Source organism: Schistocerca nitens, chromosome 1 (assembly GCF_023898315.1).
Source record: "Schistocerca nitens isolate TAMUIC-IGC-003100 chromosome 1, iqSchNite1.1, whole genome shotgun sequence".
NCBI classification, from domain to species: Eukaryota; Metazoa; Arthropoda; class Insecta; order Orthoptera; family Acrididae; genus Schistocerca; species Schistocerca nitens.
The window spans coordinates 478,822,073-478,839,040 of record NC_064614.1 but is presented as its reverse complement, the minus strand read 5'-3'; the positions used below and the strand labels follow the sequence as shown (position 1 = coordinate 478,839,040).

At 39.0% G+C, this 16,968-nt stretch overlaps 1 protein-coding gene across 2 annotated transcripts in view; it reads right to left on the bottom strand.

Annotated features, from left to right (window-relative positions):
- LOC126252105 (ralA-binding protein 1) overlaps positions 1-16,968 on the bottom strand; it is a 127,494-nt gene that overhangs the window by 42,538 nt on the left and 67,988 nt on the right. For both annotated transcript variants that reach the window (XM_049952978.1, XM_049952971.1), the window contains 2 exons: positions 16,498-16,614; positions 14,793-14,937 (listed from right to left, as the gene is read on the bottom strand). In XM_049952978.1, coding sequence (XP_049808935.1) covers positions 14,793-14,937; positions 16,498-16,614 — 262 coding nt within the window. The remainder of the gene's footprint in view (positions 1-14,792; positions 14,938-16,497; positions 16,615-16,968) is intronic.

The window sequence follows — 16,968 nt, the reverse complement described above, 5'->3', positions numbered from 1 at the left end:
TTTTAAGTTAAATGATGCTTATGGTTTAGATAGTAAGCTATTTGCCACTCTTATTCTTTTGTAGACATGTGTTTAAAATACATTGCAGCCTATATTGCTACATAATTCTCAAAAAAAAAAAAATAAATAAATAAATAAATAAATAAAAAATGATTGAATCTGTTGAAGTAATATATTCACTGGTTTCTGAAGTCATTTTATCCAGTGTAATATGATACTCCATTGGGGGGGGGGGGGCTATAGCCCCCATAGCCTCCCCCCCTTGTCGCCACCCCTGTGTACATGCATGTATAATGTAAAAATTAGTAACAACTATACTTTTATGAATATGTAAAATGTATTTTGATGAAGCCAACTGCATGGTAAACATACTGAATGGCTAATAAATAAACATACAACATGCTCTACTACTTTTTCCAGGCAGATATTGCTAAAAATTACTTTTCCAGGTATCACTCTCACAAATATCATGATCCAAAGATCCCATCATATGGATGAGGGTAAGTATCTTACACAAGCAACTTCTGAAATATATATATTAACAATTAAGTAAAATTACATCATTAATGGAAAAATTATTTGTGTTCATGCAGTAACTGCATTTATTGTAATACAGCTGTGAAAGTCAAGAAATGGGTTCACATACTGTAAATTCATAGTAGCGCCAGCTACTTGTGATAAATCAAAATTTGTGCCGGACCAGGACTCAAACCCAGATTTCCAACTTATCATGAGCAGTTGCCTTAACCACTTTGGCTATCCGAGCACATCCTCAGTACCAGTCCAATCTCCCATATGCCGTGCAGTCACATTTCAAATGCTCACACTTTCATGAAACTAAGCTCTGTATGACTATTGTTATTATTTTGTGTAATCATTTTTGCCCCAATATGCATGATTATATCATTAATTGCAACAGCGCCTGTGTGTATGCAGCAACTGCACTTATTACAATACAACATCCTTTAGATATCCACAATTAGCAGCAAGCCTACTTAGTAGAAGAACAGCTGAAGAACAGGGCCCAGTGTCAAGGGGAAATGATGCAGTCCTTCACACAGAATGTTTGCGCACTCTGTCACTTTCTGAATCAAAAAATGACAGAAGCTGACAACATCTCACATTTGATGAAAGAAGTTGTAGAAGACATGTACAAAGTTCTTCTGGTGAAGGATGCCACAACATCCAGGGAATTCATCAAGTACTGTCAGGTGCATCGAGGAAATGAAACAGAAAAAGAATCGGACGAAGGAAGTATGACTGACTACCAAATGTGGTCGCTAGGCAGTTGTGGAAGACCACCATACCTCATCTCTCTCATACACCAGGTAGTGAGACAAGAGATACAGCATTTCACGGCGACCAGAACTAGAGGGAAGGAAGATCAGGATTTAAAGTTCTGTCAACATCGTCATCAATAGAGACAGGCAACTAGGGCTGTTGTACTTAGTAAGCAAGAGACAGCAGCCACGCTGGCCGAAGTGGCCAAGCGGTTCTAGGCGCTTCAGTCTGGAACCGCGCGACGGCTACGGTCGCAGGTTCGAATCCTACCTCGGGCATGGATGTGTGTGATGTCCTTAGGTTAGTTAGGTTTAAGTAGTTCTAAGTTCTAGGGGACTGATGACCTCAGATGTTAAGTCTCATAGTGCTCAGAGCCATTTGAACCATTTGAACAGCAGCCACGATTGTTGACCTGAGGTGCTGGAAGATAATTGTAAATGTTTAGGAGGAGGTTTCTTAATCTTTAGCATCAATCTCCACCCCCATCTGAATGCCCCAGGAAGAATGCATTTGGCCAACTTGGACTTATGCTGCAACCACCAAACAGCAAACGAGCACCCAACCGTCACAGCTATAATGAACTCCTACACCAAACATAATTCCCCATAGAAGAACAGAGATTTGGAGGACACCGGATAACACCCTGGCCTGTTTCTGCTCTGGATGCCCTAGCACACTCTACACTACAGCAGAGAAAATAGGTAAATTTTCAATGACTACTTCGCCACCTTATGTCAACCGTCACAACCTATTGATGCCATTTGCAGATGATTATTGTCAACCTGTGGGTCAAAACCCATCACCATGCCATGGGAAAGATTACTCTCGAACACACCATAGCTGTTTCCCATTGCAGTTCAAACGTACCAGCCACTCGCCTAGCTGCTGAATTCAGGAAAACTAAGCAAGGCAACCATTTATGGAAGTGAGGTGGCTGCAAATAAAAATCCTCCATGGACAACAGTTACCATGATGAAAAAAAATATCAGTGTCATCATCAATGGGCAACCTGTTGACGTGTTAGTTAACCAGGGTTCCCCTTTCTGTAATGTTGGGTGCTTATTGTCGACAAAATGTAGTCAATGTTATTCTTGGATGGACTTCTTGCAGGCAACACAAGCCGTCATAGATTGTGGAGGATGGAGATACAGAGTGATAAAGCTATTTCAAAAAACAAATACAACAAAGATTGTCCTCTATGAATGTTTGCCAGTGAAGTGATAACCATTCCAAGCCAGTCTTCGGATGCTTTCAAATCTGGAGTGGAGGACCGACAGACCAAGTAGGCCACTGGAAAACACCATTCAACGCTGGGGATCATCCTCCAGTTAACCATTGCTCAGGTAGAATGTCTGCGGCTCAATGATGGATAATTCAGGAGGAAGCAGAGAAGATTCAAGATGCAACCATTTAACATTAAGAGAGTCCTTGGTCCTCTCCTGTGGTTCTTGTGAAGAAAGATGACACACAGTGTTTCTGCATCGACTACTGACAACTGAACAAAATCATAAAGAAAGATGTCTATCAACTGCCACACACTGATGATACACTAGACAGTTTGAGAGGAGCAAAGTATTTCTCAACTATTGACATGCTCATAGGCTACTGGCGAATCAATGCTGATGATCCTGACTGGGAAAAGACTGCTTTAATAATTCCTGACAGCCTCTATGAGTTTAAAATTATGACATTTGGAACGTGTAACGGTCCAGCCACATTTGAACATATGACTGACCACTTGTTCGATATATTAAATGCATGACATGTCTTTTTTTGTCTGGATGACAATGTCATTTTTTTGGAGACATCTGAAGAACATCTAAGCCACCTTACAACTGTGATGAAGTGTGTTTAGACTGAAAGCCTCCATCACAATTTGCAAAAGTGCCTCTTTGCTCCCCACAAAATAAAGAAATTGAGGCATCTAGTGAATGGTGATGTAGTCCATCTTTATCCAGAGTAAATAAGAGCAGTCACAGATTTTGTAATTCCTTGAAAGATATATTATGTGAGAAGTTTTCCTGTAATGTGCTTGCATTACTGCCAAATCATGAAGGGCTCCTGTACCAAGGAGCAGACACCAAATTTTTCTGGAATGATGTCCAAGAAAGGTCTTTCCTTGTCCTTAAGGGGCACTACTATTTTCTCCTGACCTAGCATTGTATGAAGAGAATGCCAAGACAGAACTTAACACTGACACTAGTAGTTATAGGATTGGTGCATTTCTGGTGCAAATTCAGGAAGGTGTTGAAAAGGTGATAGCTCATGCTTCTAGAGTATGCTCCATGTATAAGACGAACTACTTATACAACTAATAATGAGTATCTTGCAGTTGTTTGAGCTGTCAGCAAGTTTCTGCCACATTTACTTAGCAGATCATCCACTGTTGTGGTGCACCAGCATTATCTATGCTGGCTGACTAGCCGGAAGATCCACTGGGTCAAATGGCTGGATGGACACTAAGGCTTCAGGAGTGCGAAGTCCCAGTGGTACATAGAAGTGGATGCAAACATGTACACGTTCCATGGAATTGGAATCAACATCTTGAGGAGATTCCCAAAGTCAACAAATCAATCACTGCACTGCTATGTTGTCAAATCACTGCACTGCTATGTTGTCAGTAAAGCTGTACTGACTGCTGTAGCTCCTGAAATTGCAAAATTCCTTTTAGAGGACGTAATTTGAAATCACAGTGCACAGCCCGTGTGTTGATCTCTGATTACAGAAAAGTTTTACAGTTGAGAATAGTATCAGATATAATCATGCTGTGACATCACCCACAGGATGACAACTGTCTACCATTCACAGACAAATGACCTCATAGAATATTTTAAGAAACCATTGGATATGCTCACAATGTATGTTGATGGAGAACAGATCAATTGGGATACAACACTGTCTATTGTGACATTCGCATACAATGCAGTGTGCAAGACACTATATGTTTCACATTGGTCTTTCTGCTAGATGATCATGAAGCTGAAATGAGAATGGGTACATTGTCCCTGTTTCAACCGGATGACACTCAAGATGACTACATAAAAATGCTTCATGATCAAGATTGAAAAGCAAGGCAGGTGGTTTGCTTATGGAGCCTGAACACCAAGGAATTGTCCATGATCTCTGCGTGAAACTCTACTACAGCCCAGAGGTGCAGATCAATGATAAGAGATCCCAGGAAACTGAAGACCTAATCAACCACTGCAAATTTTCAATGGGATGGGCTACCTTTGATGTTCACCATAGTGGAGAGGATCTAACAACATCATGACTCGAATGTGAGGATCTGCCAGGACCACATACAGAAGATCACTGACAATATCTAGATGTAGGGTGCTGTAGCTAGCTCCAATGAGAATTTCTGAAACATCAGGTCACTGAATCTTCAGGACAGGGAACAATGTCATGAGCTGTGATGCAAGTAGTATGGCATAGGGATTAGCATCCTTAGCTGGTGTACTGGAGGTTGCCAGTTCAAACTCATCCATCAGCAATTATTTATTATTCTGCATTTATCATTTTGGAAAGTTCTTGAAATATCTTATGCTGTAATGTTTGTATATTCTTGAATATTCAACATTTGTACAAATGTTTGCATTCTGGAATATCCAGTGTTTATATAAACAGCTGCACCCATCTCAATAGCTGAGATCACTGAAACATGGTTGTGTGGTGGTGCTTGACCTGGGGCAAGCCAGTTCAAATCCTGCTGGTGAAAAATTTTCTTTGCCAGTATTTGTGTGGCAAGGGGAGGAAAGGTGGTTCCATAAAGCTCCTGATTACCAGTCTTTGTGCTAATGTCCTGGATTTATTTCCAAACCTCTCTGCTGTGTCTTATGATGTTGGGGCACATGCCACTATTCCTGGTGCTATTTGAGAGGACTGTGATGGGTTTCACCCTCTCCCTTCCCATCATCCATACTACACTGTACACACACTGATCCACATGACACAGATACACACTTGACACTTTTTAGCCAGTTGGGGGAAGGCAATGGCAATCCACCTCCACTAGGATCTTGTCCAGACTGTCAGTGAAGGATTGCTGCATCTGATCCACTGCACTCATTACCTGGGTATGGGATTACTTTGACTTTGATAAATAGCTGCACTCTCCTCCCAGGAGGTCAGCTCTGTTCTGGCTGTATTTGGTGTTCATAATAAACATGCTTTCAGTGCTAAATGTTGTATTTCATTGATGACCCTGTTTTCAGATTAGGACTTCAGTGCTGTTATGACATGGATATATTAATAACTGAGTAAAACTGATACCAGTTTGAAGAATGAGATGAATACCACAGTATTTTATTAAAAATAGTTTGTTATGGCGTGTGCTTACATTTCTCCATTCTGAGAAAAGGCTGACTTAGCCACAAGAACCCACAGTTTAACCATGCTACAAATTGATTTATTAACATATGCACATACATTGTCAGAGGTGAAAATCCTGTTAATTGCTACAAAAGCCTTTTATGATCACACGAGGACAGAAACCCATACCTTTCAAAAGTCTCTCACTTACCTACTCCCCCAAAAGCCTTATTAACATTAATTGTAATTGTCGTAAGTCACTGGTGTTTTAAAATACTATAAATGAACACATTTTCATTGAGTATCAGGTGCTATGTGATCAAGAAACAGACAAAGAATCTAGAAATAAATTTTCATCTGAAGTTATCAGAGGTGTCAGTTGGAAAACAATGTTAACAGTAGGATGAGAGCCATTTTCATTGGAATTGGCATAACAGAGTTTTTAATGAAGTTCTGGACATAACTGTGGGACAGAGAGACACACAAAATAAAATTTTGGCATTACAAGAACAAATGACGTGTTAGTCTGTTGGTCGTTTTTGGAATAACCGTGTTGGGAAGACGCCCACAGCTAACACAAAGAGTATGAATCAGCATGAAATTTACATAATGAGAGATAATTACTACTTGCACTACTGGAATTAAAATCATGGATTCTTGTTGAAACTAAATTCATAACATGAACAGTCTCCCTTGTAGTGTAAGAAAAATACAATACAACATACAAATACTGAAGCCACAAAAATGAATAATGTATATAGGATAATTTTTCTTACTCTGTCCATGAAGATTTTTAGAATGTCTGAGTTTGCAGCAAACTTGGAGCTCTAACTTTCTGTGGTTGCTGATCACGCAGTCCATCCACTAAATCTTGATGATTAGAACATGTGTATTTTAAAATGTCTTGCAGGATGGAAGAAATGACTCTTCTTATGATTGCAGGCGAAAGTCATGCTTACGAATGAATACAGCATTTACTACACAACTACACACATTGTTGACGCACAAGTGAAAATTATACGTCCTTTTTATGTGAGATCTTAAACATAAATACTCTCAAGCGAGACTGAAACAAAAGTTGTTAAAAAAAAATGAATATTCTCTGGACATTGCTCTTCTATTACAAAGATAATTTTAAAAGCCTATCTTTGCTGCACTCTGCAGCAATGTACAAATTTCTTCCCCCCCCCCCCCCCCCCCGCCCCCCACGGTAAAGGATGACAGACAAAACAGTTGCAGGATAAAAACTTATTAAAATTCTTGACTGAGGTTTTGGTATATATAAATATACCTTCATCAGAAGTAAAAAACCTGAACTACAAATTTCTTATTACTAATGAGGAAAAGGAATCATTCATACAAATTAATAATGAAAAAAAATAAAAAGGTATGATGTTGGAATCTAGTTGTTTAGGTATTACGCAGACTCTATTGATGGAGAGTGTTAAATGTATCCCAACAGACATCAAGGTGTACTACAGCTATTAACATCCACAAAACCATGCATCTCTGCCAAAGGCAAAGCATAAATGAAGTTCCTGGCACAGATGACAGGAGAGAGAGCTTTCTGTGCAATGCATCATAATCAATATTAAATTTTTCATGTGTAAGTTTGGTTTTAGCTCAGTTGAAATTATATCTTTAAGGGATTGAGAATGTTTGACATTGGGATGTATCCTGATAAAAACAACAAATCGAAGGTCAAAAGCAGTCGTCTTTCACTAATCAAAAAAGAAACCTATCAGATATTCCTGTAGAAAAGGAATTTCTTTCATACACATTTTTGAATCCTTCCTAGATGGAAGAACATACTCAGTGTAAATTTAACAATATTAGAACATGAAACAGTTTACAATATTATATAAACAGAGCCAGAAACGTGTGGACAGTCAAATGTAATCAAATTATAGAACTGAGACAACAAGCATGGCATAAATGGTCATGCAACAAAAATCAAATGATGATAAAATGTCTCAAGGATGTCAGGGAAATGGTTACAAAACATAGAAGAAAAATTCACGGATAAAATGAAGATGCAAAATTACAAGAAGCAGAAGCATAATTGAACAAAAATAATTGAAGATATTTCTACTGAACATTCAAAAATAAATTGATTAAACACACCTCACCCACACAGCAATTCAAATTGCCCTTAATAATAGTAAAAATTGTGAAATCCAATCTCAATACTTTTCTAAATTACGAAACTGTGAAAAAACACAAAATTGTCAAAGAGATTCAATTTCTTTTCTTTCCAACAGAAGCCTGAGTCATAACTACTATACATACAGGAATTAAATTAGATAACCCAATCTCTGAAAAGTAATGAAGCTCATGGGACACACACAAAGAATAGACCAATAAAGGCTAACTTGTCAGATTCAAACATTCTTGAAAAATTCGGTTACTAAACTGAACTGATACAAACAAACAAAAATAGACCTTATGAATTTGGATCACCAAATTTACAGGATCTAGAAGGAATTAGAAAAATTACACTAACACACAGTTACAAGGAAGAAGAGGGAAGGACGAAACTAGCAGGTATATAAACAGAACAATGGAAACACTGTCACTTGTTGTGCATGAAAGAATAATGAGATAAAAGGAAGGCCAACAAGTGTTAATTCTGCATGATCCTAAGCAAGCTATTCAAGAATGATGAAGAAGAATAAGAAAACAAACAGAAGCATCAACTCATATCTGGAACTGGTACAGTGCAAATAAAAGGGAACTCATGCCTGTTAACTGATGTGCCAGCCCCATGTCATGAAAAAAATCAATGATAAGCAGCTCAAAAGAATCCAAATTACAATATCCAGAGCACAGGTATCACATGGTTATGCCAGCTGGAAATAGAGGCCATCCTTGTCGTAATTGATTCCCTGGAATTAATAATGTGCAAGTACAGATGGGCTGTTTCAAAAAATCATGATGGTGTCAATATAGAACATACAGGACACAGTATTTCTTGGAACGACTCATATCATCTCAAAAATAACATTTGTTTCAATGATTCCTAAGGAAACTGTGAGCAATCTGCAATAGACCTCAAATCCAATGACTGAAATCATATGTTGTAAAAATATTGATGGGAATAATGTGTTTGTTACAAGATATTAATTTCAAATTAATTAATAATGAAGTTATCCTGAAAGTCATGGCCTATTGTTAGAATTGTCCAAGCATCTGACTGGAGTGATTTGCAAAAGCTATGGCTAATCCAGCTGATGTTGGCTAGACCAGGATCAATGCTCAGGTCTCATAAAGGAAAAAAAGGTTTTTTCAAAATCTAACCATTTTCTGCAAGTTAATGTAATAACAATGCAGTGAAATCAATCCAAAGCATTCCCAGATAGATAGATAAGATATATAGATAGCTAGATAGAGAGAGAGAGAGAGAGAGAGAGAGAGAGAGGAGTTTACAAAGAGAAAACCATACAATCTGGGCTTGAGAATGTATAATTTGTCACTTGTTGTTCCAGTTCTTGAAGAAGCCTACTGACATTGTATTCTGCAGAGTTCTCATGAAGATTATCCATCTTGTGTTCACTGAATGGATATAGTTGCCTTTTTTATCCCCTATTGCAAGTCTGTGGTAGAGACCCTTGCCTCTTCTGAGGAACTTGAGATGGGTTTCAATATTATTTGGGCGATTATCTGCAAATGTGGAGTGTGTACTACCACTTTTCAAAGCTCTAAGGTGCTTAGAATATATCATTTTAAAGTTTCTGCATCTTTGGTCCATGTAGACAGATTAAGACAAACTAAAAGTTAACTATGAGATGCCATCATTGTCAAACTTGCCTGGGGGGGGGGGGGGGGGGGATGTTGTCAAACTGAAATGTTTCTGTGCTGTGTTGTTTCTGGCATACCTACTAATATCAATATTGTTTCTTCAGTGTGTCTCTAGCCTAAGGACATTTTTGTTCATGCTTGTTGCCATTGTCCACAGAAGCTAAATCTGTTGCAGGAAACTGTGGGTAAGGATCTTTTTAACAACATTTACATTAAAAATAAGTTTGCTTTATGTAGCAAGTAGTTGTTTATTTTAGCTGCAAACTTCAATGTAACTGTCAAGCTGGCAAAGAGGAAAGACTTGTAATTTTTGAAATGTTCCATGACTTATCATGCAAAAGCAAACAATACCTTCATCTTCAATGGCTCATTGAGCATCACTCAGCCGCACAATGACATTCTCATGATTTCGACAAAGAATGACTGGCAAAGAGTCAAAGAAGTATCTCTTACAAGTACTTTGTGCTGACTGGAAGTATTCAGAGCAACATAAGTAGAAACACTTTTATGAATATGCATACTCTCACACAAAAATGTGTTCACAGACTCATGTCTTTATCAAGCTTACATGAATATGTATTCTATCACACGAAAACATGTCCAAAGATCAACATCTCAAGGAGAAGCACCTTTGGATATAAGAGGCTTCAAATTCTGAAATGCATACTATTTACAGTGAATATGCAGTTTTATCAGAGAACAAACAGAACAGTTACATATTACAATGATTGAATAATTTTTTACAAAAACAGTATCCTAGTGACATAGTGAGATACAAATATCATTTTAAAATGTTAGTAAAATTTTTCTTTTCATTTTTGAAGGCTTTTTTTGCAAAGAACTAGGAGTAAATATTAAGCCACCTTTGAATTTAAATCTGCTAAATCAGAGTTAGCAATGTGTAAGGCAAGGAGAATTAGATTTTATTCATCTATGAAAATAAGCAGCAAAAAATGTATACAGAAAGGTGATACAGCCTGCTTGGTGGTTGACTAAATGCATAACTTGCCACTCTCCCCTATCCCTGTGGGTAAATGTATTTTGCATTCATAATCTCCAGGATGACAGCTGTCAAATCTACAAAAGTCATTTAAGTGAAAATGAGATAGATGAAAAAACAGGAAGTAAACTGTTTATTGTTTCAAAAGTAATCACTATAACTGTTAATATGTTTATCCCACTGAGAGGCAAGATGGTTAGTGCCTTCAGGGAAAATGTTTGGGTTTGCCTACAGCGCCACGATTTTACCCAGGCATGCACCTCATCTGAAGTAAATCGAGTGTCAAGAATGTCTACCTTCAGGACTCCAAAAATGCAGAAATCACATGAAGATGGGGGGTGGTGGGTGGGCAATGTGGAGGGTGGGAGGGGGAATCTGGATGTAGGGAGAATATGTAAGGTACCCCCTGCAAAACTTCTGCAGCATAAGCAAAACAATCTCGCCAACACGAGAGGAGAGCAACACATCATTTCAACTACACTGCAAAAGTTTTGCTTGTAAGTCTTTATACATCCTACTTACACTCCCAATCTCTACCCATGCAATTTACATATTTTTGGAGTCCTGAAGAAAGGCATTTGCATTGGATAAAGAGGTGAAGGCCTGGGTACAATCATGACTCTACAGGCAACTGCAAACCTTTGTCCTTGAAGGCACAGTGGAATAAATCTATTAATAGCTATGGTAATTACTTTTGAAATAATAAACAGTTTATTTTTTCCATCTGTCTTATTCCCATTTGACTGCTCCTTGTTCATTTACCAAGAAGGGGTTCCAAGGAAGGAAAAAATTAACTATGTTCTTTTCTTTTGGATTATATACACAGTAATATTAGTGAAAACCATTAAAAAGTTGCACCTCTATTCTGATGTACATCCAGTACAAAACAAAAATCATTCATTCATAAGAAAGAGTATGGTACTTGCAGAAAATAAAGATATTTCGTAAAAAATTAAATAAGAGATTTTCTACTTTTATCCATCCTTTCCCTTGTGATGCCATTTGTGTCTTGCTTGCAACAGGGACTTACTTTTTAAAAGAACATTACAAAATGTAACAGGATTCATACACCAACATTGTGCAATCACTGTGATCACAAAACAGAAAATTCTTGTTAAAATGGTAAATTCAAGAGACATTCCTGACTTCAACAAATGTGCCCAAAACTGTAAAATAAAACTGCACTTAGTGATGAATCTTAATGGATGAAGTGTCCTGAGGAAAGAAAAGATTTCTTTTTCTCTAGTTTTATACCTGGGGTTTTAGTACTCAGCTTCCCATCCTGGACAGTAACAACCCACCCATTCATTGGAAGCATTGTGGAGAAAATCTTCAGCTTATTACAACTTGGACAAAGGAAAAAAATATATATTTTCAAAGGTATATTGCAAGCTTATCCCAAAAGATGAGTTCTCATAAAAAATAAAAAAATGGAAAATTTAAGAAACATTTATTGTTATTTATTGGCTTGGAAGACAGTAATACACTAATGTATTTATTTATTTGGAGTTAATGTTATTTCATGGTTGACAGGCAGATTTCTTTTTAAAATATAAACTAATGTAAATATTATTCAGTATTATCATGATTATTTCTTTAAAATCATGTATGAATATTTTCTTCACCCAATAAAAATTTCAACATTTTTGTTAAACTCTTTTCTGATTATCTTATTTAATGTTGAAGAGAATTCTAACACAATGATTACCATCTCGCAATATATCACAAAATGAAAATATGCAAAGTAAGTCAACTTAAGTTCATAACATTTCCCTCTTTGAACCTGTCAACACTTACTATCCCTTCACTTCACCATTTCTTCTTCACATCACCTGCTCCGCCAAACACAACCCCTGACCTCAATTGGGCCATTCTGCTGTGACAATGTAACTGTCCATCAATGGGCTCTGAAGAAGAATGGAATTTTATAAACTGATCTGTGATGTTCTCATAATTAAGTTCTTATTTATAAGCTTACCAACTGCTCTATGCCTTTACCATATGGTGACAGGTTATCTTCACCCATTCTATTACTTGTGCACCACCAAGGGTTTGCAGTATTGTAATACTACACAAAAAATTGGTTTATCTATCATCCCCATATGAACTTTACTTTGGCTCAAAAAAGGGTGAAACACACAACAATAAAGCAAATTGATAACCAACTCACATTGTTATTTACCATGAAAATCTTGAAAAATGTTCTCCTTTCATTTACTGGGAACTTCAAAAAGAAAGTTACTCATTATTATGGCAGGCTAAGTAACTTTTATTCAGTGAAACATAGTAACAATGTCTCTATAAATAACAGTCAGATGATTCTACCAATTGTTCAATTTCTCAACAATATAAATCCGCTCCATGGTCACAGAGCCATTCAAGAACTGCTACATGAATATCCCTATTATTGAAAAAATCTGTGATAGCTGCGTAACAGTTCTTCAACTGCCTTAAAATTATTGTCTGTGGTCAATGTTGATGGGCCTCCCTTCCTGATCAGCATCACCCCCGTCTTTGCATTCTTGGTCAAATTGTTGTCACCATTTCACCATGGCTGGATGCAACATTGTATTTGGTCTATATACCACCACAATTTCATAGTTAATCTGCGTGATACTTAGGATTTAGACATTTTGCCCCATGTGCTTCAAGTTTAGAATATGTTTCCAGTTACTGTGTCATTTCACTCACACACTGTGATGCACCCCTTATCCATAATGCAGCAGAACTATCTCTGCAGCAAACCCAGAACACATACTCACTTCTGACATGTGCTGCTCTTGTCCCTCAATGATCTTAGTATGGGATGATATGCATAACTTAATTTTGAAGTCCCCTCATAGCAAAATGTAGTCATTTGCAGAAGCATGAGCTGAACATGAACTACACTGATAAAAATGTGGTCAACAAATTGTGAAACCATCCCTCTCTATTAAAGAGAGTGAGAAATGGTGCTAGTTAACTATCTATTTAGGCCTCTCCCCCAAGGAAATGCATAAACTAAACTGTGTTTAACAGAATTGATACACACTAATTTTCGGCACAACAATGGATCAACAGTAGCAGGTAATCACATAGTGTCCTGGATTATGCACAGTGGTGACTAGCTGTGAAATAAATGTCAAAGATTGTGATCCATACTGCCAGTGTTGCCCATAAATTTCACCATCATTGGAGAATGGATGTGCTGGCTGTGGGAGGTGCCTATGGCTCACTATATATGCCTTTGTGCATGCCACTGCTGCATCGTCCACAAGTCTGCTGTGCAACATTTCTGTATGGAGCATCCTGACTGAAGGATATCCCAGCTATGTGCAGAACTCAAAGTGTGTCTTCCAAATGGAAAACACAAAATGACTCTGCTGCAATTAGAGACAGGAGTTGCTCTACTAAAGAACAGAATCCATGCAGAGTCTGTAAGTTCTGCAAACATTTCCCATGTCTCAAACAGCAATTGACAATCAGAAAGTACCATTTTTGTTCCACCAATGACAAAATTAAGCAGACACTGTTGCACTCCCACCAACATAGAAAAAAGGTGGCCCTACCAATCAAGTGTACTGAAACTCCTCTTCCAGAAACCTGCATCTAAAAATGTTATGTCACAATACTCCAGCCAAGCCAGATGTCTTATATTTGGCATTTTTGCACACTGTTTTCTAGTGTGGTAACACAAAAAGAAAAAAGGGAAAAATGTTAGGCTAGATGCCGAACATGCAGTCGAAGTGCTTGACCATCATTTCCAGGGACTCGCCATGTCTTTAGAAAGATTTTGAGAGTGGTATCTCCCCTACAAAGTTTTCTCTTAGGAACGACTCAGAAAATTGTCCATGTTATTTACCATATCCTCTTTCTGCCATGAAAATGTTTCAAAGATGTTCTTTGCAGAAAAATGTTGAAGAGTGTGTCTGGCCAATAATGGTTCCCAAGGAAGCATACAGCGCACAAAGAATAGCTCTCTCCAACACCTGTGTCCCCTACCTGCTGAGTCTAGCACCAGAGACTGATGCTTTCCCTGTTTGCTAAACCTTCAGGGGTTGTAATGGTTCTACTATGGAACTGTCCTTGTCGCTCTGCAGCTGGCACAGCATGGAGGAATTATCTTAGCCCGCACACAGTACATGCAATGAAATATCTACAAGTGTTGAGGTGGAAAAAAAGGAAGAAATTACCTATGCAATCTTTGTTATTACATTGTAATTGAAAATAAATACGCTTTTCCACAGTCTTCATGATTTCAATTGGATTTAATTTGAAATGTAATTAATTTTCATATCAAACTGATGCTAATTTGCATATAAAATGTCACTAGTGCGACAAAAAAATGAAAAAGGTAATGTAGAAAACATTGTTAAGGCAGTAAAGATAAAAACTCTAAGACTGTGATTAACAGCAAGCTTACCTGAAAAATTGTTTGAGAAGGCTTGTAACAACTGGAGGCTCATAGTCAGACAGTTGGACACATTCTCCTTGATTATATAATCTCCTAAGATACTGGACTTTGGACTTAATTCCAGAGAGCTTGTATATAGAGTCCATGGTAAGACCTAAGAAATGAACTCAATTTAATAACACTAGTGAAAGAATCTACACAAAATAATCTTGCACACCAAATATAATATAAAAATGTTAATATACACTCCTGGAAATGGAAAAAAGAACACATTGACACCGGTGTGTCAGACCCACCATACTTGCTCCGGACACTGCGAGAGGGCTGTACAAGCAATGATCACACGCACGGCACAGCGGACACACCAGGAACCGCGGTGTTGGCCGTCGAATGGCGCTAGCTGCGCAGCATTTGTGCACCGCCGCCGTCAGTGTCAGCCAGTTTGCCGTGGCATACGGAGCTCCATCGCAGTCTTTAACACTGGTAGCATGCCGTGACAGCGTGGACGTGAACCGTATGTGCAGTTGACGGACTTTGAGCGAGGGCGTATAGTGGGCATGCGGGAGGCCGGGTGGACGTACCGCCGAATTGCTCAACACGTGGGGCGTGAGGTCTCCACAGTACATCGATGTTGTCGCCAGTGGTCGGCGGAAGGTGCACGTGCCCGTCGACCTGGGACCGGACCGCAGCGACGCACGGATGCACGCCAAGACCGTAGGATCCTACGCAGTGCCGTAGGGGACCGCACCGCCACTTCCCAGCAAATTAGGGACACTGTTGCTCCTGGGGTATCGGCGAGGACCATTCGCAACCGCCTCCATGAAGCTGGGCTACGGTCCCGCACACCGTTAGGCCGTCTTCCGCTCACGCCCCAACATCGTGCAGCCCGCCTCCAGTGGTGTCGCGACAGGCGTGAATGGAGGGGCGAATGGAGACGTGTCGTCTTCAGCGATGAGAGTCGCTTCTGCCTTGGTGCCAATGATGGTCGTATGGGTGTTTGGCGCCGTGCAGGTGAGCGCCACAAGCAGGACTGCATACGATCGAGGCACACAGGGCCAACACCCGGCATCATGGTGTGGGGAGCGATCTCCTACACTGGCCGTACACCACTGGTGATCGTCGAGGGGACACTGAATAGTGCACGGTACATCCAAACCGTCATCGAACCCATTGTTCTACCATTCCTAGACCGGTAAGGAAACTTGTTGTTCCAACAGGACAATGCACGTCCGCATGTATCCCGTGCCACCCAATGTGCTCTAGAAGGTGTAAGTCAACTACCCTGGCCAGCAAGATCTCCGGATCTGTCCCCCATTGAGCATGTTTGGGACTGGATGAAGCGTCGTCTCACGCGGTCTGCACGTCCAGCACGAACGCTGGTCCAACTGAGGCGCCAGGTGGAAATGGCATGGCAAGCCGTTCCACAGGACTACATCCAGCATCTCTACGATCGTCTCCATGGGAGAATAGCAGCCTGCATTGCTGCGAAAGGTGGATATACACTGTACTAGTGCCGACATTGTGCATGCTCTGTTGCCTGTGTCTATGTGCCTGTGGTTCTGTCAGTGTGATCATGTGATGTATCTGACCCCAGGAATGTGTCAATAAAGTTTCCCCTTCCTGGGACAATGAATTCACGGTGTTCTTATTTCAATTTCCAGGAGTGTATATCAAAAACACATTTATACATGTAAAAAAAGGACTAATGACAAACCATTTTCTTGTACGTAATCAATGCATTCTCGGATCACCAATGGAATATATGCTCCATCATGACAATGACTTCTTTCTGTAGCCACGTGTAGTGGGACACCAAAGACAGGTTGCTCCTCTGTAAAATTGTGACTTTTTAAAAATTTATTTGTCCTTTCAGTAACAGTCAAAATTTATAGAACATAACTATGAAAATGTTAAAAAGGACACTTAAATCTTTTTTTTTTATATATATTTTTGGTTACATTGTTCAGTAGGGTGCTATTTCATTGTAGTGTTAATCCCAAGTTCGCCAGAAACTCTTATTATCAAGTTACAAGTTGATTCATGAATAAGCATCTTTGGAAATCATTCACAGCAGGAAAAAAATAGTTGCCACATAATTTCATTGATGGCCTAACAAGCATTATGGAAATTATGAATGTGCTTGAACATGAGGCTGGACCTGCCTGCTACAGCTTATGCACAAAAG